General features: G+C 40.1%; 1 protein-coding gene across 1 annotated transcript; it reads left to right on the top strand.

Moving 5' to 3' along the window:
* The first annotated feature begins 5711 nt into the window (after positions 1–5711).
* aff3 (AF4/FMR2 family, member 3) lies at positions 5712–26438 on the top strand. The gene is made up of 19 exons (XM_037686556.1): positions 5712–5783; positions 7439–7483; positions 10252–10320; positions 11076–11109; positions 11195–11255; positions 15356–15407; positions 15718–15752; positions 15889–16081; positions 19243–21225; positions 21343–21467; positions 21552–21723; positions 21801–21907; positions 22679–22742; positions 23986–24122; positions 25490–25561; positions 25652–25745; positions 25831–25880; positions 26005–26207; positions 26311–26438. Exons 1-19 carry the CDS (start codon positions 5712–5714, stop codon positions 26430–26432), a joined length of 3690 nt encoding a protein of 1229 aa, XP_037542484.1. The 3' UTR covers positions 26433–26438.
* Positions 26439–26949: the final 511 nt, after the last annotated feature.

Raw genomic sequence — 26949 nt, 5'->3', positions numbered from 1 at the left:
TTCATTTCCTATTAGAGTTATGAGCTTTTGGCTACAAGGGTAGAAGTAATATAACTCTGCCATGGCCATAAATGCACATTTAAAATTTTTTTTTTTTTTTAAAGGGCTTGTTAATCAGCTGAAAAAAAATCACAATGTAGGAAATGTTTTCACACTTGATGGGAACAGAGGGGCCTCGTCTGTGAATTAGATGAACAAAGGCCTACTGTTAAGGTGTTTAGGTGTGAACTGCCAATCTGTGTGTGTGTGTCTTATGTGTGTGTGTCTTATCTCACTCAGCCTTATAACCTGAATCTCTCACTCTCTTCTCTTTGAATTGAGAAAGCTCCTCGGATGAGGAGCGAAACGTCTTCTGCTACAAATAAAGTCCAGTTGTTTTTGTATTGAACGCTTTTTGAATGTAGGAAAGATAAATACTTTTACATGGTTTATCACACACGTCTTCCTTTTTGGGTCATGGGTGGTCACTGGTGCTCATGTCCAGCCATCACTGTGCGAGAGGCGGGGGGACACCCTGGTCTCCAGTCCATCGCAGGGAGACAAACGAGACAAACAACCATTCACTCTCTCACTCACATGCATGTTTTTGGTCTGTGGGAGAAAACCAGAGTACCCGGAGAAAACCCACGCATGCACAAAGAGAACATGCAAACTTCACCCAACATAACTGGTTTGTTCCATCCATCCATCCATTTTCTTTACCCGTTTATTCCATTTTGGATCACGGGGGTCGCTGGTGCCCATGTCCAGCAATCACTGTGCGAGGGGCGGGGTACACCCTGGACGGGTCGCAAGTCCATCACAGGGCCACACAGAGACAAACGAGACAAACAACCATTCACTCTCTCACTCACACCTAGGGGCAATTTAGAGTTACCAATCAGCCTAACATGCATGTTTTTGGACTGTGGGAGGAAACCGGAGTACCCGGAGAAAACCCACGCATGCACGGAGAGAACATGCAAACTCCACCCAGAAAGGCCCCTGGACCGGGGTTTGAACCAGGGACCTGCTCGCTGAGAGGCAGCAGCTCTACCAGTTGCGCCACCGTGCTGCTACTGGTTTGTTCCACTTTGGAGTAAGCTGTTGGGGAAGAATCAGTTTTGTGTTGTGTATTTCCCTGACTGATGAAGCTCTCTGGATGGAAGGTGAAACGTTTCAGCACAAATAAAAAGAAATTGTCCAGATGACCTGACTGAAAATGGTTGGATTCACCCAGAATGGCTCCCCGGCCGGGATTCGATCCAGCAACCTTCTCGCTGAGAGGCAGCAGCTCTACCAACTACGTCAGGTGGCACCACCTGAGCATTCAGGTTCATACAAAATAAAAATAACGTGAAACATCATCTTTACAAACAAGCTGCCTAATAACACATGGTCTGTCAGAAAGTGGAACCACACAGTCAGGTGTTTTTTTTTTTTTGTTTGTTTCTACCTGCAGGAATCTGGAAACCCAGCAGAATCTCCATGACAACCAAACCAAGCAGCAGGTCCAGACAGCTCGTAACACAGCCTGGCTCTCCCAACTCCTCCATATATTCATCGTTTTGTGTAAGAGAGAAGATGTGCATGTTGTCAGGAAGGGTGACTCTTGAGGCTAACCATGTTCTAAACAGGCAGCGTCAAGGGATGTCGCCTGTGAGGCCTATGAGGTCCTGTCGCCATGTGTTTGTAACCATGGGGGCTAATGTGTGGCTTTGGAAGCTAGCTCTAGGCATTTCATATATTTCCAGTTCATATAGCTCCCACTTGGTTCCTCAGTGTTGTGAACAAATCAAGCAAATCGTAACACTTTATGTGTATTCAGTCTAATTTATTTCTGATTTTGTTCACATTTTTTAAAGGTTAATAAAAAGTTTGTGGTTCATTTCGTACACATTATGTTTCACGGGATTCTGGGGCAGCCCCTGTGTGCTCTCTGACAGCTGCCGTAAACAAATAAGGGAAGCAGTGCTCTCTGAGCCGTGACGCCAACATCTTATTTTTAATCAGTAAGACTACCTTTCTTCAAGAGCATGATGCTGTTCTGGACAGAAAAAGGAGTTGGAGTCTGGGAGACAGCTCAGATTTTAAGATGACAAGGTAGATTCTGCAAAAATCAGAAGTACGTCACAGGCCAGAAGCAGAATAATTGATGGAGTGTGCAATGACAAGATGTCAAAAAGGAAGATGATCACAGTTTCTAAATAACGGATGCAACTTGTGGAAAACAAATATATATTTTTTTTCACAATGTTAGCACACCTTGATCTGTATCAATATGTATTGTGGCAATTGTCTTAGCTTTGAAAACTGTAATCCACAATAAAGGCCTGGTAGTTTAAGTTTGAAGAAGTCAATGAAACAGTTCGGCTCAAAAAAAATGAAACTGAGCTAGTTCATGAAGGAAAACATAGAGTGAGAAAAAAGTTTTCACTTGTTCTGTGTGGAAGAAGTGATCTCAAGAAGGCATACAAGTGTAATAAACTGCTTTTTGTGATATTTTTTGGCAGTTCCTTCCCTTTAAAAGATTTTTTTACAGTTTCCAATATGCACTTATTTTAACTTTCCTGTTAGTTTTTACTTTTGTTTTTTATTGTAAACTTCATTTGACAAACCTCTAGGGTGCTGCAAAAACATAACAGTAAATCAAGTACACAGTGATCAGATGTCGATGAAACAATGAAAATGCAATAGACATTTTTTTGAACATCTTAAAACAAATGCATTTTTTTTAGTCTGCAACACTTTAAGACTTTTAAGTTGATTCACCATTTGTTTTAAGAACAGTATCAAGTATTTGGAAACTAAGGAGGATTAGATTGGGCAGCACGGTGGCGCAGTTGGTTGAGCTGCCGCCTCTCAGCGAGCAGGTCGACAGGTCAAATCCGGGGGCCTTTCTGGGTGGAGTTTACATGTTCTATCCGTGCATGCTGGGTTTCCTCCCACAGACCAAAAACATGCATGTTAGGCTGATTGGTAACTCTAAATTGTCTCTAGGTGTGAGTGAGAGAGTGAATGGTTGTTTGTCTCATTTGTCTCTATGTGTCCCTGTGATGGACTGGAGACCTGTCCAGGTGTCCCCCGCCTCTCGCACAGTGATAGCTGGACATGGGCACCAGTGACCCCCGTGACCTGAAAAGGAAGAAGTGAGTAAAAGATAATGGATGGATGGATGGATGGATGGATGGATGGATGGATGGATGGATGGATGGATGGATGGATGGATGGATGGATGGATGGATGGATGGATGGATGGATGGATGGATGGGAGATTAAATTAAAACTTAACTCTTCTAATATGGATTCATGAAAAAAAGAAGAATGAAATAAATTTCAAATCTCATCTAAATAGTTGATTCATAATAGAACAAAGTAAATGTTACAAATATCTAATGTTTAAACTAAAAGATTGTGCCATTTTTGAAAAAAAATCAAAGGTGTAAATTTTAATTTGATGGCAGCAACTGCTCTTAAAATGTTTGGGACAGGATAAGTTTAGCACGCCCTTTTCTTTTAACAACAGTCTTAAGAAAAGCATTTTCTTTTCATGAGAAACTGAGGAAAGTTGCTGAGTCTTTGGGGGGTAATGTCCCGTTCTTGTTGTTCAACAGTCCTGAGCCTTTTGATTTGATATTTTTTGCAACATTGTTTGCTGGATGGATCATGTTGTTCTGAAATCTGTCTACTTTTCTACATTGATGGAGCATTTTCTGATGTGTCAGCTGTCCATGCCAGAAACACTAATGCACCCCCATACCACCAGAGAGGCAGGCTTTGAACTGATAAAAGGCTGGATGGTTCTTCTTCTCTTTAGTACAGAAAATGTAATTCAAAAATAATTTAAAGTTTAGATTCAGCGGACTACAGAACAGTTTTCCACTTTGCCTCGGTCCATTTTAAACGAGCTTTTGTTCAGAGAAGACAGCAGCGTTTCTGGATGACATCATGTTTACAGACAATCATTTGCAGAAGTGTTCCTGGGCATATTTAAGGATGTCCACAGCAAAATCTGACCAATTTTCAATTCAGTGAAGATCATGGACATCCAATATTGACTTTCAGCCTTCAGATTCTTGATATCTTGTCTAATCTAATCTATCTAATATTTTGACCAGTAAGATATTTAAAGTCTTACACATTTTCAATTGAACAACGTTGTTCTCAAATTCTTCCACTATGTTTAGATGCAGTTTTTTAGACTGGTGAACCTCTGCCCATTTTTACTTCTTAGAGACCCAGCCTCTCTAAAATGTTCTTTTCATATCCAGTCTTTTAGCTGATCTGTAATTAAGCTTATTAGTAGACAAATGTTGGAAGTGGTTGCACAGAGGATAGAGAAGGTGGGCCTGTGATCAGAAGATCACCGGTTCAACTCCGACAACAACAACAAAAATGTGGGTGGGAAAGGTGAAGCACCCACACCTGCCTCTACCCTCATTTGCCCCACTCTGGGCCCTTGAGCAAGGCCCTTAACCCCCACCATCTGCTCCCCTGGATGCCCTAGATGGCATTAGTAACACTTACCATATTTTACAGCGTATGTCACAGTTTTTTGCATAGATTTGTCAGTCCTGCAACTTATACGCCGAAGCGACTTATATACATTTTTTCCATATTCACAACGCAGTTTTTGACTAACTCTTTAAATTTCAAAGAACTGCAACAGCGAGTCCTCCCATGTGCGCTCGTTTCACTCAGCTGGTGCAGGCGGAAGAACGCTGGAGAGCTTGCGGCTCCGGCCAAGATGGATAGATGGCACTGTGCCGCCCAGGCGAAATGAAGCTGTTTTGAACATTAAATAAACGCATAATAAACACGACAGGTCAGCGTAACGCATAATAAATGCGACTTATACGCTGAAGCGACTTATATATGCTTTTTCCTCTTCATGATGCTTTTTTGACTGATGCGACTTATACTCCAGAAAATACGATACTTTGAACTGATCCTATGTTTTTGAGATGTGGTGCTGCCACCCAATTCAAAATGACCTTATTTATATTTTATAGAAAATTTTACAACTTTTAGTGTAAACTTGTGGTATGTTTACTATGTTCTGTTGTGAATAAAAGTTGACTTTATTAGATTAGCTAACCATTACAGCCAGTTTTCAATTTTTTATTATAATTTTTTTTATTATTATTATACAAAATTTCTTTGTTGGGCCTGGAATTAACAACTCAAAACACATTTTTCAGAACAGAGTGAAGCCTGCTGCAGGCTATGTCAACTTATAGGATTTGTTTGGGTATTCCAACTATGTAGTTAGTTGTGTAACAGTTTGCACAAGGCTTGAGTCGAGCTCACGCCATAAGAACTTGAAAACGACCACTTAATGTGTTTTGTGCAGCTTACATTTACTCCACGACAGCAAAACTCTATTTTTAGGGTTAATTTGGACGTAGCTTCATATTGTGCCTCTACGAATGGAACACCGGATGTCCAAAAATCTTTTGACATCATCATCATCATCATAAGCCTGCCTAGTGTGACATTCCTACTATCAGTTGAATCTAATCACAGCCCTGTGAGTCGTGATCTCCGTGCGTGAGCTGCGTGTCATCTCTGACGTTACAGGCCCGCCTACATCTGTGTCTGAGTCTTTCAGTGACAGAAGAGAGGCTCTGGAGCCGCTGCTCAGTGTAAACACTCTCTCTCTCTAACACACACACAGACAGAGAGGAGGTGGACTATGGACACCGGAGGAGAACACTGAACATCCAGGAAACATGCCTACCACCCTCGGTGGCAAAAGGAAACTTTCCATTGTCTGCTTTTTGCTCCGATGCACATATTCTCAGGTGAGAGACTGCATGATGAGTGTGGATTTTAGCTCCATGAATTAAAAAGACAGTTGGGATATATTTATGTGAATGCACTGCACGAACAGTGAAGTATTTGGAGTGTTGAGCAAGTCTTGCAGCAGATTTGTGCTAATTTAAAGCAACCAGTTTTAATACTTCACATAAGAATTTTATTGTGAGCAAATAAAGCTTTTTTTTTTTTTTGAAGATATTGATTTAATGCAAACTAATTCACAACCATTAGGTGTAATCATTAAAACAGTTGTGCATTCAGCTTCATAAAGCGTTTGCAACAGACTTAATTAAAACATAACTACAGTAATTACAAATACTTTAAGAATGCAACAGCTGGATATTGAAGGCTCCATGCTGTTTGTTGCAGGTGTTTTGATGGGTTGTGGTTTGTTTGTTCGACCCCTGGGGGGTTGCACTCATTTGGGTATTGCACCAGAGTTGTAGCCTGCGGAGCTTGTGGGTACGGATGTGTGAAACATTGCAATTGGTAATAATGGTGCTCAACAGAGGGCCTGTGAACAGTGGGTATGCAGACCAGGCTTTTTGATTGTAACAATCACAGGATTCTGGAACATTTTTTCATTTTTTCTTCATATATATTAGTATACTATAGAAGAGTCAGTGTGGCACATAGATATGCACTACACCACGCTGCATAGATGACACTAACTCTGAGATGACTTCTGTTGGGACTTGGCGCTATATAAATAAACTGAATTGAATTGAATAAGCAATGATGAAAAGACACAAACACCAACACAAAATTTAAGACAGATTCAAAGTTTTGCTCATAAGTTAATAGTTACATAAGGGATTTGAAACATTACAAGGAATAGGAACTGTCTCGTACGTTAGCTGTTGATTTCTGCAGCAGAATCATCACAAAGCAGCTGTGAAGACGGAAATGTTTCTGGGAACGCTTGTCCTGAGTCTGGTTCTGTTAAAGGTTTCTTCCTCACGAGGGAGTTTTTCCTTTCCACAGTCGCCTTCATGCTCGCTCAAGATGAGAGTCTGTGATGGAGTTAAATTCAAAGCATATAATATTAAATTATTTTTATATATGGATTGTTCTGTTCAGTGCCCTCAGATGACTTCTGCTGTGACTTGGCACTATATGAATAAACTGAAATGAATGGAACAGCTTCATTTTCAGCACCTGAATTTATCAACTCAGCCCCAGGATTCTTGCCGTGTGAATTAGAAAACAGAAGTGACTTGCATTAGTAATGGCATCCGGCCGATCATCTGCAGCTGTGATTTCTATGAGTCATGCGTGAGCTTCAAAGTCTTCTCCACTCTCACTATTACTGTACGTGCGTGAAGCTGGGTGTTACAGTAAAAGGGTTGGTTGTGAATACACAAATTAAAAAAGGCGGGAAGGTGAACGACGGAGGAATTTATTGAGTTGATGTTTTCACTGTGAACTAATACCAGTAACAGAAACAAATGGGTTGGTCTTTTTACTGTTTCAATGTGTGTATCTGTGCAAAACGTGATCAAACCAAGTGTCGCATCTTGAATTTGAATTTGAAAGTTGCTCTGAAGTGTCACTCAACACCCTATCAGCTGTCAGACTTTACTTCCTGTGGTGCTTAGCTTTTCTTTCCTGCAACATGTCTATCTTTGGTTGTGTACAGGTAACAAGAAGCCCACACAACTGCTGTGCCAAAGACATTTTTGAGGTAAGCACTGGGAGAAATGTTTATTAAGAGTTTTACTGGGACTTCTTCAAGTAGCTGTAACAAAAGTTTTACTTGTTAGTAAATGAATCACCATGTATTTGAGATTTTTTTTTTTATATTTTAAAGTAGTTTGGTTATGCGTTTGCAGACATTTAAGGATTTGACAATTGACTTGGTGGTCTGTTAGCACAACCAGCAGCAGTTTACACACTTTTCAGCATCAGCTCATCCGCCAATAATTTAGGGTTGAATGTTCGTCAAACTTTCTTTAAATTGGTGTATAATTAAGTAGTATGTAATGTTTAGAGTGGAAAACCTGAAGTATTTTTAATTTGAGCCCACAAAAACTATGAATATTACTGAAAATTATAGCAGTGGAAGACACATTTTCTTTTGATTTGTTTAATTTGTTCATCTTTGCTCTTAACTTAACTTAAAATAACACTTTTGCTTCATTTCTCCCCATAGACAGGAGTTTAAACGAGACATTTCTATCTCCCCTCTACTTCCTTTCTTTGGTGTGGGGTGCAGAGCAAACGCAAAAGGAATAGAAGAAAAGGGAAAATATGCAGGGAATTGAATTGGGAAAGGGCCAGAGGAAGATGGCAACACATGACGCTCCACCTGGGAGACCTTGTTGTTGTTGGAGGAGGAAAGAGGCGAGGGCTGGAGCTGTGTCCTTGGCGACTGAGGAAGGACAGATAATGAAGTGAAAGGATGAGTACAGAGAGGAAACACTCGCCCTCCATGGTGCATTGTTTGTAGGTGGGAGGAGGAGAGACGTGGGGGGAGGAGGAGAGAAGATTCAGAGAAATTTGCCAGCTTCATAAAAAATACATGAGCATATATCAGAGCATGAAGGTGTCACACTTTCTTCTCCCCATGGAGTTAAGAAATGATTTGGCCTTTTGGGTAATTCACAGCTAAACACGTCAGGAGGATTTTCTAAATACATATAAATATAATGGAAGTCAACAGCTGATGTTGGAAGAAGAGGAAGAAGTAAAGCTGAAAAAAGTCAAGTGCAGTTTTCCAGTTTCTCTGCCTCCATGTTGTTTTTAAACTTGTCACTTTTAAAAGGCAACTATTAAAAAGCACACACACGTCATGACCGTAATGCTTCTCAGGAGCTGGTGACTGGTAAATAAAATGTGCTTTGCAACAAAGATCTTGTGTGATGTGTTAGAGGTGGAAAGAGTACAAGTACTGTTACACTGCTTAAATTGTACTCCGTTACAAGTAAAAGTATCGGTGTTATAAAAAATACTTAAGTACAAGTGCAAAGTACTTTTGTCAAAAACTACTCAGAGTATTAATTACTTTTTAACCAATTGATGTTTGATTGTGTTATCAACAGAAGTCATTCAGTTTGATTTACTGTATATAACAGCTACATTCAAAGCACATTTCTCAGATGCTCCATCTTATTTTAGTACCAGTTAAACCAATGGCAGTGACAATATCTAAGATCTTTGCATACTTAGCCAAACTAATAACCCACACATACAAACAATAAAACAGAATCACACAGGTAGCTGTAAAACATCGTATACCACAATATGTTTCTTGAGATTAGATGCTGATACCTCGTCATTTTCTCTGTTGACAGTGTTGTCCTCTGTCTCCATTTTGGCTTTTCCTCCAAATCTTCCGTCCATAAATGACTCTCTGCTCTACGGAGTTGTACTTTGCTTACGTCATAGGTAACTGGCGTGTTCGCGATCTGAGAGCCTTGTTGGTACAAAGATGCAGACGAACGGTTTGAACATTAATTTAAATTGTGGCCGTACTCAGTAATGACTTCTGATTTTAAAAGTAGTGAAGTAGATTGCATGGTCTAAATTGTACTTAAGTTTGAGTAAAATTACACACTTGAAAGAAATACTCATAAAAGTTCAAGTACCCCCCCAAAAAAAAAAAATCTACTTAATTACAGTAATGTGAATATTTGTAATTGGTTACTTCCACCTGTGTGTTAGGGATGACCCTCAGCTACTAACACACCAAATTATATCACAAAAAGTGACAGTTTGATGAGCTGTGGTGGCCATCTTGAATTTGGATGACTCAATCAGTGACTACGTCCAATGATTATTTTCTGAACGTTTTAATAAAATTACTCCAGTGGTTCATGAGATATTTTGCTAACACTCATGCACACACAACACTTACCCAGGAGATAGTAAACTGCCTGATAACTTTATTGCCCTAATAAACAAACGTTTGAGGTTCTGAGTCGTGTTTGAAAAGGCAATCCTCTTAAAGCTCATTTAGTTTCTTGTACTGCAACAACTGATTCTGCTACAAATGCAACATCACTTTTTTTCTCACGCGTCTCTTTCGTGTGTGCACGTTTAGTTTGTATTTAAACGAGCTGTCGTTTCTTCGAGCTCTTTTCACCTGTTCCTGTAGCCGTGCTGCAGCAGATTTAATGAAACGTGTTCATTTTACCACACAGCGACTGATCACAACCACTTCAAGCATGTAATTCACGGCTCTGAGCCTAAACTAGACTCTGAAGTCGGCGTTCGTTTACGAGGAACATTCTCACTGGGGGGTGGGGGGCAGAGCTGGTGACGAGAGTCAGATGTTGAACAGATGTGTGTAAACAAGAAATTAGGTAAAGCTAAACTAAAATGAAATTCTGCTAACAGAGTGTGATCCATGGGAATTTTTCATAGGATTTTTTTTTTTAATCACAGTTTTTCTTTACCTTTATTTACTTCGTTATTTACCTTTAATCCCCCTTTTCTGTTTCTGGTACGCAGGACATGACTCAGTCCTGGCCATCCCAGCAGGCCTTAGGGGGTGAGCAGCGAATCCTCTACAACTACAAGGTGTGTTTTCTCTTTCTTTCTTTTTTAAATTAAAAAGTAACTATTCATGGGTACATGTTGAAATACTGTTATTAGGATTAGTGTCAGTTTGGGAGTAATATTCCCTGTCGTCTGAAGTACACTCCAAATTTCTGTCCAAAATGTCAATCTTGAAGACACATTAGTCATCTTAGCTGCATTGTGGGTAAATTAGGCTATAACTGGTTTAGACAGGAAAGATGATGACTGGTGAATACAGTGCATGTTCATGATGGGGCCTTCTTCTCACTGTTCAGTTGGCTCTTTTAATTTATACTCTTTGATTAAATTGTTAGTTTGTTTTTTTGGCCTGTTGTAATTTACAATCCACCATCAGCTAACAAAATGAATTTAATCAAATTAACAGTGTTAGCGACACTATTTTTAGCAGCATTGAGGTCAGAACCCATTTACGTATTTCTAGCAATTAAATTTAATAGCTCTATTTCTTACATTAGTCCCACATTAGTCATCTTTTTCAATGTTTTTACCACTTGATACTTTTTTAATTGTTCTGGTTTTTGCTTGTTGAGATATACAATTTTTTTTTTATCCTTGTGCATCTCACAGAAAACATGTTTAACAGTGAACCTCCACCAATGTAACTAGTTTCTACTGAGCTGTATATCAACGTGAAAGGGTTGTTTATGTTAAACTGTCTTTTCTTGTTCTGAACCTGTGTTTTCCTGGCAGCCTTCAAGAATCAAACTAAACTTGTTGCTTTTTTATTTTTCCAGGATGCAAAGCCGTCATCTGCACATCAAAGGCAGAGTATGTCTTCCCTATACCTGATCAGTTTGCATATTTGATTTGTGCAGTAATTCTCAATCATCACCCCGTTCATCTTGTTCTCCAGGTCAGGGGGATGCTCCGCTACGAGTGGTTCACCGTCACCCTTGTGTGGCGCCTCACAAATCGTAAGTGGGGAAATGAAGAAACCTGATACAACCAGGGTCCTCTAACATAAACCTCTGCTGTGGTGCATGCAGAGACATCACACACATAATCAATTTGTTCCTCTGTGACCTAAAAAATATTTACGAACCTCATCATCTGAACAGACACAAGGAAAGCTTGAGGAATCCAGAGAGCACAAAGGGAACTGGATGCTGTGGGTCAGTTAACAGTGTCTCAGGTAGTAGCTTGGGTCAAAGGTTACCTTATATTCCCGAGAGCTGTCAGTGGAGACTGATGTGCTCCTGTTTGTTAACATTTTACATCCTTCTTTTAATGTGAAACACATGCTCCGTGCAGTGAGTCATCTACGTGCCTTACATTATTTCGCAGGCTCTGTTATGAAACAGCAGGTTTTTTAACTTAACTTGTCAAAAAAGTTTAATTCGTTCATTCATTTGTTCAAGCTGTATTTATACTTGAGAGATCATTAGGAGTCGGTGCTCGTTTTCCAGCACATCCTGTCAGTTAGAAGAGCAAAGAGCAAAGAATACAACAACTGACAGAGGAGACATGTTGACAAAGAGAGGGCAACATCACAGCTGGTTAAATAATAAAACCCTTAGAGCTTCCTGTTAAGAGAAATTTGTTGAAATAGATAATTACATTTTTAATTAAAGCACATATAGAAATGAAACTTGTGGTTGTACAGTTAGATATCAAATTAAATGTAAAACTGAAATGAAGCTACATACAATAATTAAAACTCTTTTAAGGAAGATCTGAAAAAGAGCTGTTTCAGACAAAAAGGGACAAGAGCTGCTGCAGCAACAGATGGTGAGAGAAAAATATTATAACTCTGAGGATGCAGGTTGTGTCAGGAGGGCATTCAGTGTAAAACAACTGCCACATCAGGCAAGCTCACTGTGGCCACTGCTGCAGCAGGGAGCAGCCAAAAGAGGAAAAAACACCTACGTCTGTTTGCATTAACTGATTATGAATGAAATGTTATGATGTTCTTACTGGCAGTACTTGGGCAGTACCAGAAGTACAAAAGCTAGCTGCTTCTGGCAGCACATTTGCTTTTAAATAAGCACAGAAAACCATGTAATGTACAGTATATGACCGTGAAGTGCATAAATAATGGTGATGTAATAGGTAAAGCAATATATTCATTAGATTAAGCGTTACTTTTAAAATATTCAGTTTGTTGCCAGTTCACAAAATAGATTAAATTCTTGCTCATGTTTTTGCCGTCCTTGTACTTTTTGTTCTTGTGTTTACAGATAAAACTATAGACTGTACTATACAGACTCTGGTTCATGTACTGTACAGTAAGTAGTCCCTCGCTACTTCGCGGTTCGTTTATTGCAGACTCGTTCTATTGCGGTTTTTCAAAACAAGACTGGACATGACACACAACTAGCTGATTGATGGATAAGCTGCATGATCGGCATGGAATTTTTATTTAAAATATATATTTTTAATTATTTAGCACCTGCTGCACATTTGTGCAGCCCATATGGCAGGATAAACTTCCTGCTGCAGCTGAACAGCTGATTAGCTGTTCACTGTACAGAGTGGAGAAGTGGGCGTGGCCAAGAGCACCTGCAAGTGGCAAAGAGCAGAGGAAGCAGGGAGCAGAAATCATGACATTCTGTGCTCTTTTAGAGTTTAGAAACATTGTTTAGAATTTGCAAGAGTGTGGGAAGGGTTTGCTACTACTTACTACTTGTATTACCATTCCTACTTCACGGTTTATCACTTATCGCGGGTCTTCAGGGCACGGACCCCTGGCGATAAATGAGTGACTACTGTATACAGCTTACCTGATGTGTAAGTTTTATGAGCATGCTCTACATCTTACTTCCATTTTCTTGTGCATTTTCATGGCAGTGTTCCAACGCAGGCCTGGCATGTTTACTATAGCAATTTTGGTCTATTTCTGTGAGGATCAAAACATTTCTAGAAGCGTTGGGTTTATGAAAATATTTTTAGAAAGAACAAATTCTCCATCCTTTCATCCATCTATTATCTTCTGCTTGTTCCGAAGTCAGGGCAGCAGCTTGAGCAGAACGAAAATCTCTTTCCACAGCCACATCTTCCAGCTTTACTTGGAGAACTCTAAGGCGTTCCCAGGCCTACCGAAAGACACACATGTCCTGGATTTCCCCCGGGATCTCCTCCCAGTTGGATATACTGTACCAAGAAAACCTCCCTAGGGAGGTGTCCAGAGGGCATCCTTGCCAGATGCCAGAATCACCTCTACTGGCTCCACTTGATGTGGAGGAGCAACAGTTTTACTCCAAGTCTTTCTTGGATAACTGAACTTCTCACTCTATCTCTAAGGGAGAGTCCAGTTACCCTGGAGAGAAAATTAATTTGAACTGATTGTATCCATAATTTTGTCCTTTTGGTCATTACCTGAAGTTCATGACCGTAGGTAAGGGTAAGAATGTTCTAGAATTGCGCCACTCAAGGTGGCTGCATGTTGGAGCAGCTCTGTTACTTTCATTCTGAGATTTTGCTTTTGGAAACTTTAATTCCTCTTTTTCTGGATGTAAATCACATCTTTTGGACGATTGTTTCCTCTGGGATCAGATGCTGTGCAGCTGGAAGGACTTTTACTGAGACTTTTTTAGTTTTGGACATTTGTCCAAAAAGCACAGATAGAAATGAAACAATTGTCCACATTTGGACATTTCCACCACTGCACACTGTATTAACTGGTTTACTGGACATCATTAACTTCACGCAGACTCTCTCACTGGTACATTTTCATCTTTAAATCACTTCTTGGTCTGTTGCCTTCATACATCTCCTCCTACATGTCTCTGCGTGAGTGCAGCTACAGCGTGCGCTCTCAGGACATTATTACCTGCAGTGTTCCCTCAATGAGGACTGAACTAGGCAAAAGAGCCTTCTCCTATTCCGCTCCAGTTTCCTGGAATATCTTACAAAAAGATTTGAAGCTCTCGACCTTGACCTCTCTAAGTGTCTTTAAGAATCTGTTGGACACCTGGCAGGGTCCAATGCTGACATGTTCCTGTTGTTAGTTTTCTACATTTGTCTTGGAATCTAGCTGTTTTTTGTTTTGTTACCTTTTCCTTTTAGCCATCCTATTTGTTAAAAAAAAACAAAAAACTGTAGTATGCTTTTTTTATAGCTGTTTATTGTTATTGCTGTTGTCCATTGTTGTCATCTTTCTTTGTTGAAATCAGGTGTCTCTTGTAAATGAGTCCTCGAGGCTCAATGGGATTTACCTGTATAAATAAAGGTTGATTGATTGTTATGATGCGTAAGCATGGCAACAAGGCAGTTTTCTACAACCAACAGCAGCTGATTAACATCTCAAAAGCTCAAATAAGATCTCAACTACAGCCCCAAATCTCAAATGAGTTGAAAGGATGTTCTGTGGACGCATTCTCATCTACCTGCCGGCTGTGCTCGAGTGCCTGACCACTGAGATCCTGGAACTAGCAGGAAACATGGCTCATGACAGTGAAAGGACAGGATCGTCCCTCACCTACAGTTGGCTGTCCGCAGCGATGAGGAGCTCGGCAGACTGCTGGGAGGAGTGGCCATCGCTCTGGGAGGAGTTCTGCCCAGCATTCAGGCGGTCCTACAGCCCGAGGGGAACCGAGAGGCCATCCGAGTCTGGGTGGACGGATCGGACTGCATCTGCAGCCAGTTTCTTAGGATCCACTGTGGGATGGACCTTTACAAGAGATCCTTCCTGTCTACAGCCATCAGCATCTATAACATCTCTTAATGAAATGAGGATAACAAGTTACAACAACAAATAATTTCCCTTTGGGATTAATAAAGTATTTTTGAATTTGAATTTGAACATAGACTGACCGATAAACAGAGAGCTTCACCTTGCAGCTCAGCTCCCTCCTCACTACAATGGACCGGCAGAGAGTCAGCAATATTCTGTTAGCTGCACTGATGCATACAAAAATATTATTTTAGAAAAATAACATTACCATGTAGACACAGGCTATATGTTATCAATAAATTTTGTTCAAGTGAAATTACCACCCTGAAGAGTACAACTGTCTGGTATTAGGAGAATGCTGGTGTCTGAATAGTGTTTCGTTTTGTGTCTTTATGTTCACAGGATGCTCGCCGATGACCTAAAACTGAGCAGTGATGATGATGACTCTCAAAAGGTAGGTAACACAACCTCTGAAAATTTCTCACATATTATATTGACTTGATTGGAACTGGTTTTATTGCTTCCAAAAGGAGGCCACACTAAAGTGTGAGGAAGCCATATACTATGAGTACAGAGAAAGAGAAAATGCAAGAGGTAGAAAACAGAAATTCTAACTGAAGTAGTTTTAAATTCTTGTTTTACTGGTAGTGTTTTATGGCATGTTAATTGAGAGTATCCAGTGTTATTAAATTGGGTGTAACAAGTCATTTGTTGTACAGTGGCAGTAGAAATCAAATTTGTGTTGTTTTTTTTTTTCCTTTAAGGCCATTCATGAGTCGGCTTCCTGGGACAGACACAGGTACTCACATGGATCAAATCTTTGAAAGTTTTATATGAGTGTTTGTGTTTAGAAATGAGTTCATCTGTGTGACTAATGTTGCTCCACGGTACTGAGCTTCCACTGACCCGTCTCTGGTGTTTGTGTTGAATGACAGCCTGTCAGCACAGCGAGCACACACATATGGCAGGAGGGTGAGACATTCCAGCTCTGAGTCTTCAGACTCTGACTCCACTTCCAAGTCGAGCAGCAGCAGTCTTCATTCTCGAAGTCTTAGCCAAAGTCCAGAAGAAGCTCACCCAGATCCTCCATCACCTGCCAACACACAGCCACCATGCAACAACAAGGAGGTAATAAACACCGCAAACTTACCGGTATCTTCATTTCTTTCCCTCGTCTGTTTTCCGTATTTTTCTCTGTATAAGTCACAATTTTTTTTGCTTAATTTACATGTCCTGTGACTAATACACAGAAGTGACATATTTATAGATTTTTTTCCCATATTTAAAAACCAATTTTTGGCTGAGATATGACCGTTTTCATTCATTCTGACTGAAAAAAAAAATTGAACACTACCATTTTCAGCCGCTAGATGGCACTCCAGTAGTAAAGCATGTCGTATAATTTAATAGGTAAATGTGGCTATTAATGACACAACTGGCTTGCCATAGACTGCCACCTTCGTCTGCCTGGAGCAACCGAATCAGCTTCATTTTGCTGCGCTGCCCCGGCAAAATGCAGCTGATTTCCTTTTTCATTTCATTTATTTATTTCTATAGCGCTTTACACAACCACGGTGATTGTGACCAAAGTGCTTAACAAAAATTTGACCATCAAAGTGCATTAATTAAGTAAAAGTTCAACTGAGACACACCTTTACTTTAAAGTCGAGCTAACAAATAAATGTTTTAGGCGCTTATCTTGTTAAATTTTGAAGAAATGGACAGCGAGTCGCCCTCTGCGCGTTCATGTTTCAGCGTATCGGCTTTTGAAAATGCAGCTGATTTGACCGTCAAAGTGCATTTATAAAGTAAAAGTTCAACTGAGACAAACCAAAGTGCGTTTATTAAGCAAAAGGTAGACTGAGACACACCTTTACTATAATTTCAAGCAAACAAACAATCGTTTTTAAGTGTTAATCTTGTTGAATTCTTGTTGAAGTCCTCCCGTGAACGCTCCCGCGGCCAACATTTAGCAGCCCATCGATTTTTGGCATTTCTGTGTTGTCAACAGTGACGCGTAACAAACGTGTTGCGTCAGCGGTGATGCATAATAGATGCAATGTATACGGCAAAGCGACATACAGTATTTATGGATTTTTCCACTTTATTAGACTATTTGGACTGATGTGTCTTATAGGGCGGTGCAACGTGTACGGCAGAAAATACGCTATTTGCCTTTGGATGAAGTCTCTACATGGAGTGATGGCCTTGAGGCAGTTGACAGCAGGTGTGGGGAGGGTCAGAGGATTGAGGAATGCTTGTGAGTTGGAGGAACGCAATTGGAGGTCAAGGGGCAGAGGTAGCTTTGGGAATTAGTGTCTCAGTGGTGCCTTGGCTGAGTCTTGAGGAAAGCCCTTTAGGTGTGGAAAGTCATCAAGAACTGTGTCATACTAGAAAAACCACAGAAGACAAATTGTGTTTCATCATCTCAAATAAAGACAGAGATGACGTGCAGAACGTGGCAGCCTCTGGAGGCGCATGACATTATGGGAGTTGAGATTTGTCCTGTATACAGGGGACAAACCTGCTCTTTTTCTATGAATGAAAGGCCCTGTTTAGCCAACTGTATTACAGAACATGCTACTTTGGGTCCCTAAAGAGAGTGAGGGTGTGTGTTTGCTGGGGTTGGGGTTGGGGGGGGGGGGGACTTGTAGCATGTGTTTTTCATTTGGTGTTTGAGTGTCTCCTAGGGAAAAGATGGGGGTTGGAGTTGTGGAAGCAGAGCAAATCCAGAGTTCCAGGTAGTGTGAGGAAAAAAAAGAGGGAGGAATGGAAGAGAAGAAGGGAGGGGAGTCGAGACGATACAAGAGATGCAGTGTCTTCACTGAAACGAGTGTGTGGGATGAGGAGAAGAGGTGGAGGGTGGGTGCCGATGTTTGACTTGTGGAGTTTAATTTAGCTTCTGGTCAGTCTGAAAAGGAGAAGACGTAAAAGGGAAAGAAGCTTGTTCTCCAGTAGTAAGTGCTTTCTTTGTATTGAATTTGAGATCAAACTTTTTAGTTATTGTTTATCTGAAATTATTGTAGTTTAAGAGTCAGTTGTCAAGGAAATATTAAAGGAAGTAGTGACATAATTAGGTCAGGGTTAGGGTGTACTGTAAGCAAAAAGGGAGCCTGCTGCTACTGTGAGTCCACGTAGTTAGGCTATTGATAGCAAGATATGAAATGGAATAGCCTACTTTCCATTTCTGTTGCATGGTTTTTTAGACATTTTTCTTAATCTGGGTTTTATAATTTGACTTTAGATGATATGTTTGTTATGAACTGTGACTTTGACTTTGAATGGTTTTCTTTGAATGTTCAACATTGAGTTATTTCTTTGGAGAAAGTGTAATTTAGTTTTATGTTAGCAGATAAACATGACTCAAATTTGTACCGATCAAATAGTTTGTAGTTATATAATTCTCTATAATATTTTAAAAAGTTTAAAAAACAATATACTACATGGAGTTTATTAATAATAAATCATAATTTATTTGAATGAAAACTAATATCAAAAAGTGATCATTACGTTTTTGAATTTCATGATATTTTATTTTACCTAATCAGTTAAAACAAATGAGCACAGCTCTCTGCTCCACACAGAGGGCTGTGGTAGCTCGGTGTCTGTGGTTGCGTCAGGAAGGGCATCCGGCGTAAAAATAACTGCCAAGTCTTCATGCGACTTAGTTCACTGTGGTGACCCCTAATGCAGGGAGCAGCCGAAAGAAGAAGAAGAAGAAGAAATTAAAACAAATGAGCAACAGGTTAAGGTTAGAGATAACAAATAACTAAATTCGGCTTTGAGGCTAAAATTTCTAAAAAGCATTGTAGTATGGTGTCAGCTCTTGTAATTAGAAAAAAAAAATCGAAATATTTTAAAGACAGTGTCCTAAGAAGTTTTTTTTTTTTTTTTACAAAATTATTAGTTACATAATGCCTGATGTTCCTGAACTTGAGGATTGTTTTAAAAATGGTTATTTATTAAGAAATCTATAATGTGAACTAACAACACAAACCTATGTCGAGTTTAGGAGTCATAATAATGCCTTAATGTACTTTGTAGTCATTATCAGGTCAGTATTTAAAAGAATTAAAGCAAAAAAATATTTCCAGAAGAAATATTGATCAAGACCACTTTAAAATGACAAGAAAGTCTAAAGATGGGCCAATTATTTTGCTCAGAACTGTAGTTAAGTATAAAATACCTGTGTACATATTCTCCTTTAGCATACTGTAAGCCTTACAGCCAACAAAGATCAAATTCATATATAAACATTTGCCATTTTGTCTCTTTTGCTCTGCTTAAAGACTGTTCATCCCTCTGCTACCCAGTGGCAGTTAGATAAATGGCTGAAGAATTCCAAGAAAAAATCCACCAACGCTGTTCAAAATCCCTCACAAAGCCTTCCAGAACACCAGCTTTCTCCTCACACCCAGCGAGCCCCATCTCCAGCCAGGTCATGGGACAGCAATCAGGAGTACAGCCCTAGCCAAAGTCCTATACCTAGCCCACAGTTCAAATACAGCCACAGCAGCCCCATACCCAGCCCTGGTTACAGTTACTGTCCTAGCCCCAGTCCTTTCACCAGCACCTGTCCAAGTCCTTCCCCTAGTCCAAGGCAAAGCCTTGTTCCAAGTCCAGTTCTAAGTATTTGCCTCAGTCCATCTGGGAGTTCACGAGCCAGCCGAAGCCCAAGCCCCATACCTAAAGGTCCTCCAAGAAGCCCAAGTCCTACTTTACGTGGCTCTTCCAGGGCTCATCACTACATAGAGGATCAAAGTCAGAACCAAGCACATTCCAGATTAACAACAACCTCCCACAGGCCAAGAATTAGACCATGGATTGCTCCAACACCTACCACCAATTTAAAGAATAAAACCACAAGTAACCTTCAGCATCACCCTTCTCATCAGCACAGGCCTAGGACTGGCCCCATACAAATCCAAGTTCAAAGCCAAAGCAAGCCGAAAGCTCCTGAAGCTTTAACTTCTAATCAAAATCTCAGTCACAAATCTACACCAAACCCTTCTTCACATTTAAGTGTTAAACAGCTTTCTGATGCTCCTAGAGCTAGAAACGCATCCCATTTTGATCAAATCCAAGGTAGCCAATCTAACCACAAGTCACGGCCTGCATTTCAACCACATAGCCCCACCAAATTAAAACACTCAGTGCCATTTAGTCGTGAAATCAGAACTGCTCACAGTTCTCAGTTCCAATCTACCTGTAAATCTACTAGCAATTCTGGTAATGGGTCAACTTCTAAGCCCAGCCCTAGCCTAATACATTGGTCAAAGTTATGGGACCCTAGAACTTCAAACCCTGTACATACAAATAAGTCCCAAAATGTTCAAAAGAAGCTTCAAACTAAGACACAGGAAGTAGACCAGAGAAAATTTCATTTGACCCAAGCAGAGGAGGGAAAAGCTGAGAGAAAGGACAGACATCATCGTGAAAAACAACCTGGGAAACCAGAGAAAAAAGAAGACAGGAGGCTGGCGGAGGAGCAGCTACTGAGACGTCCCTGGATCCAAAGTTCAGTTGAGGAAGAAGAAGAGGAAGAGGAGGAGAAGGCAAGAGAACACCAGAGTGGGAGAAAAGAGGCAGAAAGAGGGGAAAACAGGAGGGAGCAGCCAAATAAATGGCAAACAGCTCAGGCCAAAGAGAGAGGGACTATCAACATTGAACAGTGCCGTCTTCCAGAGGATTCAGACTATCAGGGGAGGACAAAAAAAGGACAGAGATGTGAGGAGGTCAAAGACCTCTCACCCCATCCATCTTCACGTTCTCTAACTCCTCAGAAACCACCCTTCTCATCCTCGTCTTCATCTTCTACCTCGTCCTCTAATTCAGACTCTGAAACTGAATGCCTGCCTCCGACTGACAAAGTTTCAGCAGACTCTACCTCTCACAAGAGACTTACCAAGAAAGGACACCAAGCACCAGGCAGACCCGATGCCCTCAGGCCCAAAGTGATTCATCCCAAAGGAGTAAACTTAAGTCATCCTTGTGAAGGACAGCAAACTGTGGGAAAGCAAAAACTCTACACACTTGTCCCATTTGGACGAAGTGACAAGACAGCTCCCACTTCACAGCGGGGATTAAGAAACCTGGTGGTGCATATAGACCTCTGTCTTCTCAAGAGAGTCCCAGACTGCACTCCAAATCCTTCCATTCAAAAATCCTCCTCTTCTGCTTCTCCTTCATTGACCAAAGACAAGCAAAGAGAAGTTATGAAACACGTGCAAGTCCCTGAGACTTTGACAAAAGAGAGCAAAAGGAAACGCAAGGTAAACAGCAAATGTATTCACTTCCACCCTGTGACATACAGATATGAAAGATTTTAGGCATATTTATGAGGAGAAAGCTGTTGCATAGTTTACAAAAATGTGTTTGTGTGTGACCAGTTGGAGAATGACGTTTCAGACAGAGAAAGCAAGAAGAGCCTTGTTTATCCAAATGACATCTCAGGAAAGACAGAATCCTCATCTCTTAGAGCCGAGAACCTCGTAACTGAGACAACACATAACGGGTAACAATCACATTACTTCTTGTCTGATGAGACGGATACACAGTTTAATACACAGTTTAATTTTTTTCTCTCATAATGTTGCAGGTATCTGGAGGAGTACTTGGACAACAAGAGGCCACTGTCACCCCTGTCTCCCTTGTCTCCACTGCCTCAAAGTCCTGAGACCACCAAACCTACCTCCAAAGCAAAGACAGCTGAGCAGCAGCATGTCCGCACCCAGAAGAGCAAAGACAAAAACAAAGGTCAAGCCGTAAAGGTGCTTTAAACCCCTCCATGTTTGATTTGCTCTGCTGCTTGCATCATTTTTGGCTTATTCAAGCTGTTTCTGTTCAGCCAAAGATGGAGGTGGAGAGTGTAAAAGTATCCAGACAGCCCCAGCCGCCAGCTGAGTCTTCCTGGAGACCTGCAGGTCATGGAGGAGCTGTGCCGAACCATGAAATGTGAGTCCATAGAGTGTCAATGCACACCCAAGGTTACTGATGGAAAAAAATGCACACATTTAATTATGGCTCACTGCCATAGAAAACAGGCAATTTTGTTTCAGGTTACCTTGTAGGGACCAATTTTACAAAAAAAATCATGCATTGTGGGAATCAACTGTTCTTTATGAGGACCAAAGCCAGGTCCCCATAAGGAGAAGTCTCGTTGGGGGGTTAGGGGTTAGGTTTAGGACTACGGTGTGAATTGTAGATGGGTTAGGGTTAGGTATGTACTAGTAATGGTTAGGTTTAGGGCAAGGGTCAGTGTTAGGCTGTAGAAAATGAATGGAAGTCAAAGCAAAATTCCCAAAAACGATACGTTTACAAGAACGTACGCAAGTGTGTGTGTGTGTGTGAGTGTGTGTGTGTTAACAAAAGTTCTCATGAATCCTTTGGTTTTATTCCTCTCAGATACTCAGATACTCTCAGAAAAAAAAAATACTGAATGGACATGAACAGCTGTTAAACTATTAAGATGGAATTCAAGATGGTCATCACAAATAACACTAGCTAACACAAAAATGGCTACCTGTATAACTCAGACATTTTTTTACAGATATTGAGTAAAAGTTAAGTGTGGTACTAGCTGCTTCTTATACCTATCACTTCCTCCAAGCACTAACAAATTGTACATCTTTAAAATGTAAGCTAGCAAGGCAGCTGGCAATGTGTAATCCTTCAAGGAATGCTACTTTTTTAATTGTTTGTGCATTTTTGCATTCATCATTCTAGATCTCATCATGCTGAGTACTACTTACATGAAGCTAAAAGGATGAAGCACCGGGCTGATGCAATGGTGAGTTTTTGATATTTGAACAAATAATATATTACTTTAATTTTCTGCAACTACTGAAGGCATACACTTTAGAAAAATACTACTTCTTCCTTCTAATAAGTGGAATCCATTGACAAACTGTATTATTTGCATTCAATAAGGCATGCATACAGCAAAACCTTACATTTATAAAACATTTTCCCCATCCAGAAACATGACGTTTACTTTATGTACTGTATATGAGTAACATAGAGGTATCTTGTAACATAATTTTGCCAAATAAGGAGCATATGTTGTGACATAAAAAGCAAATGAAAACTATATAAACCTTTTATTTTTACAGTTAACTTGAAGATGAAATTAGCATCAAAATTGAGACTTTTTTTGTTGGGAAAAAGAAGAAGTGGTAGCTATATTTTATTTAAGCATCAGGATGCCATTAAAGCCTGGTCTTTGTGACATGTTTGTGGTGTTGTATCAAACTGTAGGCAGAACAGATTTCTAAAAAAAAAACATGATGTTTCTTAATCTCAATAGGATTGGAGAACCACTCAGAAGTATTTAAAGCGACAATCCACAGTCAGATGGGAATTATATGGCTATCTTTCTCAAGACTGGTCTACCCAACAATTATTCATTAACATATTGTCTAATAATCTGTTTGTCTCACGTGAAAATTGGAAATGTTGAGGAAGCTTTTCACACACTGATTTTACAGCAGGAGATTTTGTGATGGAGATGAGCTGTCACATCTAGAAGTACAAGTGAGAAGGTGTAAGGAAGCATCTCTCGTCAGTGCACAGCAGGCACAAAGTACACTGCACAAATAGCTGTATTTTAATATTTTGTTGTACAGCTCATTAAGAATAACCAATGAGGCTTCTTCTTGTGTTGGTAATAACACTACATGTATCTAAAAGTATAGCCAGCATGAAAAAGTCAGTTAAAGCCAGCAACAAAATAACTCAAAGCCACTGATCTCCCCAGGAAACATGTTCATTCACCTACAGTACATGCTCCAGAAGATTTTCTCCAACAATCACATACTACCTCTCACCTTGCTCATGTCTGGTACACTTTACTAACTGGTTGGATAGAAATGTTCTGTGAGAAGCCTGGAGCAGCTGATATCTAAGTTCTTACATGCATCCTTGCAGAATGTTTTAGGACTTCATTGCATCTTCAGTGTCACAAGGAGACTTTGATTAACTCATAAAAAGATTCTCTAACAATGGGTAATGTCAAATATCTTATTTTTTTTCAGGTGGACAAGTTGGGAAAAGCTGTAAACTATGTTGACGCCGCTCTGTCCTTTATGGAATGTGGGAAGGCAATGGAGGAAGGGCCACTTGAGGCCAAGTCTCCATATACCATGTATTCTGAGACAGTGGAGCTGATCAGGTGAATAATAAAACAAGAACAGAACGAGGCATACTACTCTCACTGACAAAAAGGTTAAGCTCCTAGATAGATTAGTGGAAACTAATGTGACTGCACTGAGATGATTACAATATCAAATCAAATGGTTGCTGGTCCCATGTTAGTAGGGTGTGGCACCTCCTTAGCCCTGGAGACAAGAAGTGATTTCAAATGGAGTATACAGCCACTGAAACCTCCTCTATGACAAGTCAACCCACAGCATTTGTAACTGGCCCACGAGATCCAGCAGATCACTTCTGGGTTCAAACTAATGTCTGACCTGACCACACACAGCTTTTACTAGAGAAAGGTTGGGGAACTTGGCTGGACACACATGACACAGGTGGATGGCAGATGGTGGGTGTCAAGTTGAAAGACTGTGCCAAAGTGCTGTTTCAGAAGGTGTAAAACATGCTGACTCAAGATGATGTCACTCATGTAGCTATGTACCGTCAGCGTCCCCCGAATCCCTACCTGAAGTCATACTTTATGACAACATAATGCCAAGAGTACAACCGATATGTCTGTCCACAGTACTGATAGGACGGGTCCTCTTTCCTCTGTGGTAACATACACACACAATAGACATTCGTAGTAATGTAGAAACAAGATTAATCACTGTACGTGATACATCACTCATCATCAGCCCATGTCTTACAAAATGGCACTATTCCAGATAACTGCAGTCATCTCTGCTAGCTATTGATGACAACTCATACGTAAAACAGTGAATCCATAACTCAAACTGATGCCTGTCACTAAGACACTGTACAGGACACCACAAGGTTTCAACAGTCCAATACTGTTGTCCAATTGTGCAGATGTCATGGGTTTTTTGTAAAGCTGGGTACAAAATAAGATAATCTTCTCTTTGTGTAGTCTGTCTTGGGCAACAAGAAACTCAACCATTGAGTTTCAGCATCAAGCCACTCTGTCAACTGCATGTCCCACATGTTGAACAAATAGATGAAACAACTATTTATCTCATGCAAACCCACAACACGACCCCTGTCAAAGTCCATCAAGTGCTGGTAATGATGTCTGAAGCTACTACAAGACATCTTCTGTGTTTGTTAGATTTCACTTATTGTTTTGGCTGACTTTCAGATGCTCTGACAACTACCTGATAACACTTAAACCACTCCTTTTTCAATCACTCATGCCCTCTGGTGCCCATATTAGACATGCTAACTCCATACAAGTCAAATCATTTACATACCCATTACTGATTTGGAAGTCTACCAAATTATATCCAAATCAAATAATTTAAGTGCTTAAGTATTTTTGTCAAAAAGTGTATTTGCAGTTAAAGACAAATGCCAGGTTTACTGACAGTCATGTGTTTTAAGGTACGCAATGAGGCTAAAGAGCCACTCTGGCCCCGGGACGAAACAAGAAGACAAACAGCTGGCAGTACTGTGGTGCGTATATTAGCGCCTCTGTTTAGGCCACATCTATTTTTCATTTGTGATCTGGCTGAGAGTCTGTGACGTTTGTTTTCTTGCTCACAGCTTCAGATGTCTTGCGCTCCTTTACTGGCAGATGTTTCGCTTAAAGAAGGATCATGCACTAAAATACTCCAAAGTGCTGCTTGACTACTTTAAGGTCAACTAAAAAAAAACACAAGTCAGTTATTGGTATAATGTTTATATTTTGGTTTGGATTAATCCTTGTTTTGTTGTTATTACAGAGTTCTTCCAAAGTGCCTATTACCCCACCTGGTTGGAATGACTCTGGGAAGTAAGTGACTAATCAGTACACCAAGTAATATCTATTTTGCTCCTTCATTCCAGCCACTGAAACTTTACTAAATATCACCATCACTTTGTTGAACATGTATTTTTTTAATTATTATTATTCATAGGGGTACAGATTTCCCACCGTCACTCTCACCTAATGCAAAACACAACAGAAGGGATTCATACTGTGGCAGTAACTCTGCATCTCTTATAAACATCCCCCAACGTATTCACCAGATGGCAGCAAATCACCTGAACATTACCAACAGTGTCCTGTACAGCTATGAGTACTGGGAGGTGGCTGACAACCTTGCAAAGGAAAATAAAGGTAGAAGATTTATATGATTTTTTTTTTACTTCTCTATAAAATATTTTAACTCAGTTTCCATTTTCACATTATTTTTACATTTTATCTATCTCTTTTGTCGCAGAGTTCTTCAACTACTTGAATACTTTGTCTGGGCCTTTGACTCTTCACAGCAGCATTGCTCATGCTGTCCAGTACACCCGACAGGCTCTTCAGTGGATTCGCATTAGTGCCAAACTTAACTAACACCAGCAGAAAGGATTCACTTGAACCCGTCCAGTGACTCTTCAGGGTTTATCTGCTGTAGAAAAATCAAAACTCTGGATTTCTCTATAAACAACCGGAAAACACTGATTTAAAAAAAATGTGGCGTGTGAAATGGACTTGAATAAAATCCCACTGATCATACTTTTAGTATGTTGGGTGCAAACTGGTGATGGAGTTGCGTAACAATGGTCTCTAACCATTTGCCAAATGTACTCTGGATCTCAAAGAACATAAAAAAGACACTTTCCGATTTTGGGGGTTGGGGGTCTTTTGGCCCTAAAACGTTGAGAAAAGGCTTTAAAAAAGTGTGATCATTTACCACTCCAAACAAGGAACATTCTCTTCATGATTCTTACTTTTAAAGAATCAAAAATTTTCTATATTTGTTTTTTTTTATTTTTTTATTGTGCAATATTTGATACATTTTTAAGTGGAAAAATAAAAAGAACGTTTGAAAAACATATATTTGTTTTGTTTTCAAATATTGTGAAATATT

This window comes from Nematolebias whitei, chromosome 13 (assembly GCF_014905685.2).
Source record: "Nematolebias whitei isolate Nwh7 chromosome 13, NemWhi1, whole genome shotgun sequence".
NCBI lineage: Eukaryota > Metazoa > Chordata > Actinopteri > Cyprinodontiformes > Rivulidae > Nematolebias > Nematolebias whitei.
This window is presented reverse-complemented; position numbering and strand designations above follow the sequence as displayed.

Coding starts and splice junctions, on each gene's coding strand:
- aff3 (XM_037686556.1), top strand. CDS start 5,712: ATGCCTACCACCCTCGGTGGCAAAAGGAAACTTTCCATTGTCTGCTTT. Junction 21,908..22,678: donor GCTGTGCCGAACCATGAAAT/GTGAGTCCATAG, acceptor TCATCATTCTAG/ATCTCATCATGCTGAGTACT. Junction 25,562..25,651: donor AAACAGCTGGCAGTACTGTG/GTGCGTATATTA, acceptor TCTTGCTCACAG/CTTCAGATGTCTTGCGCTCC.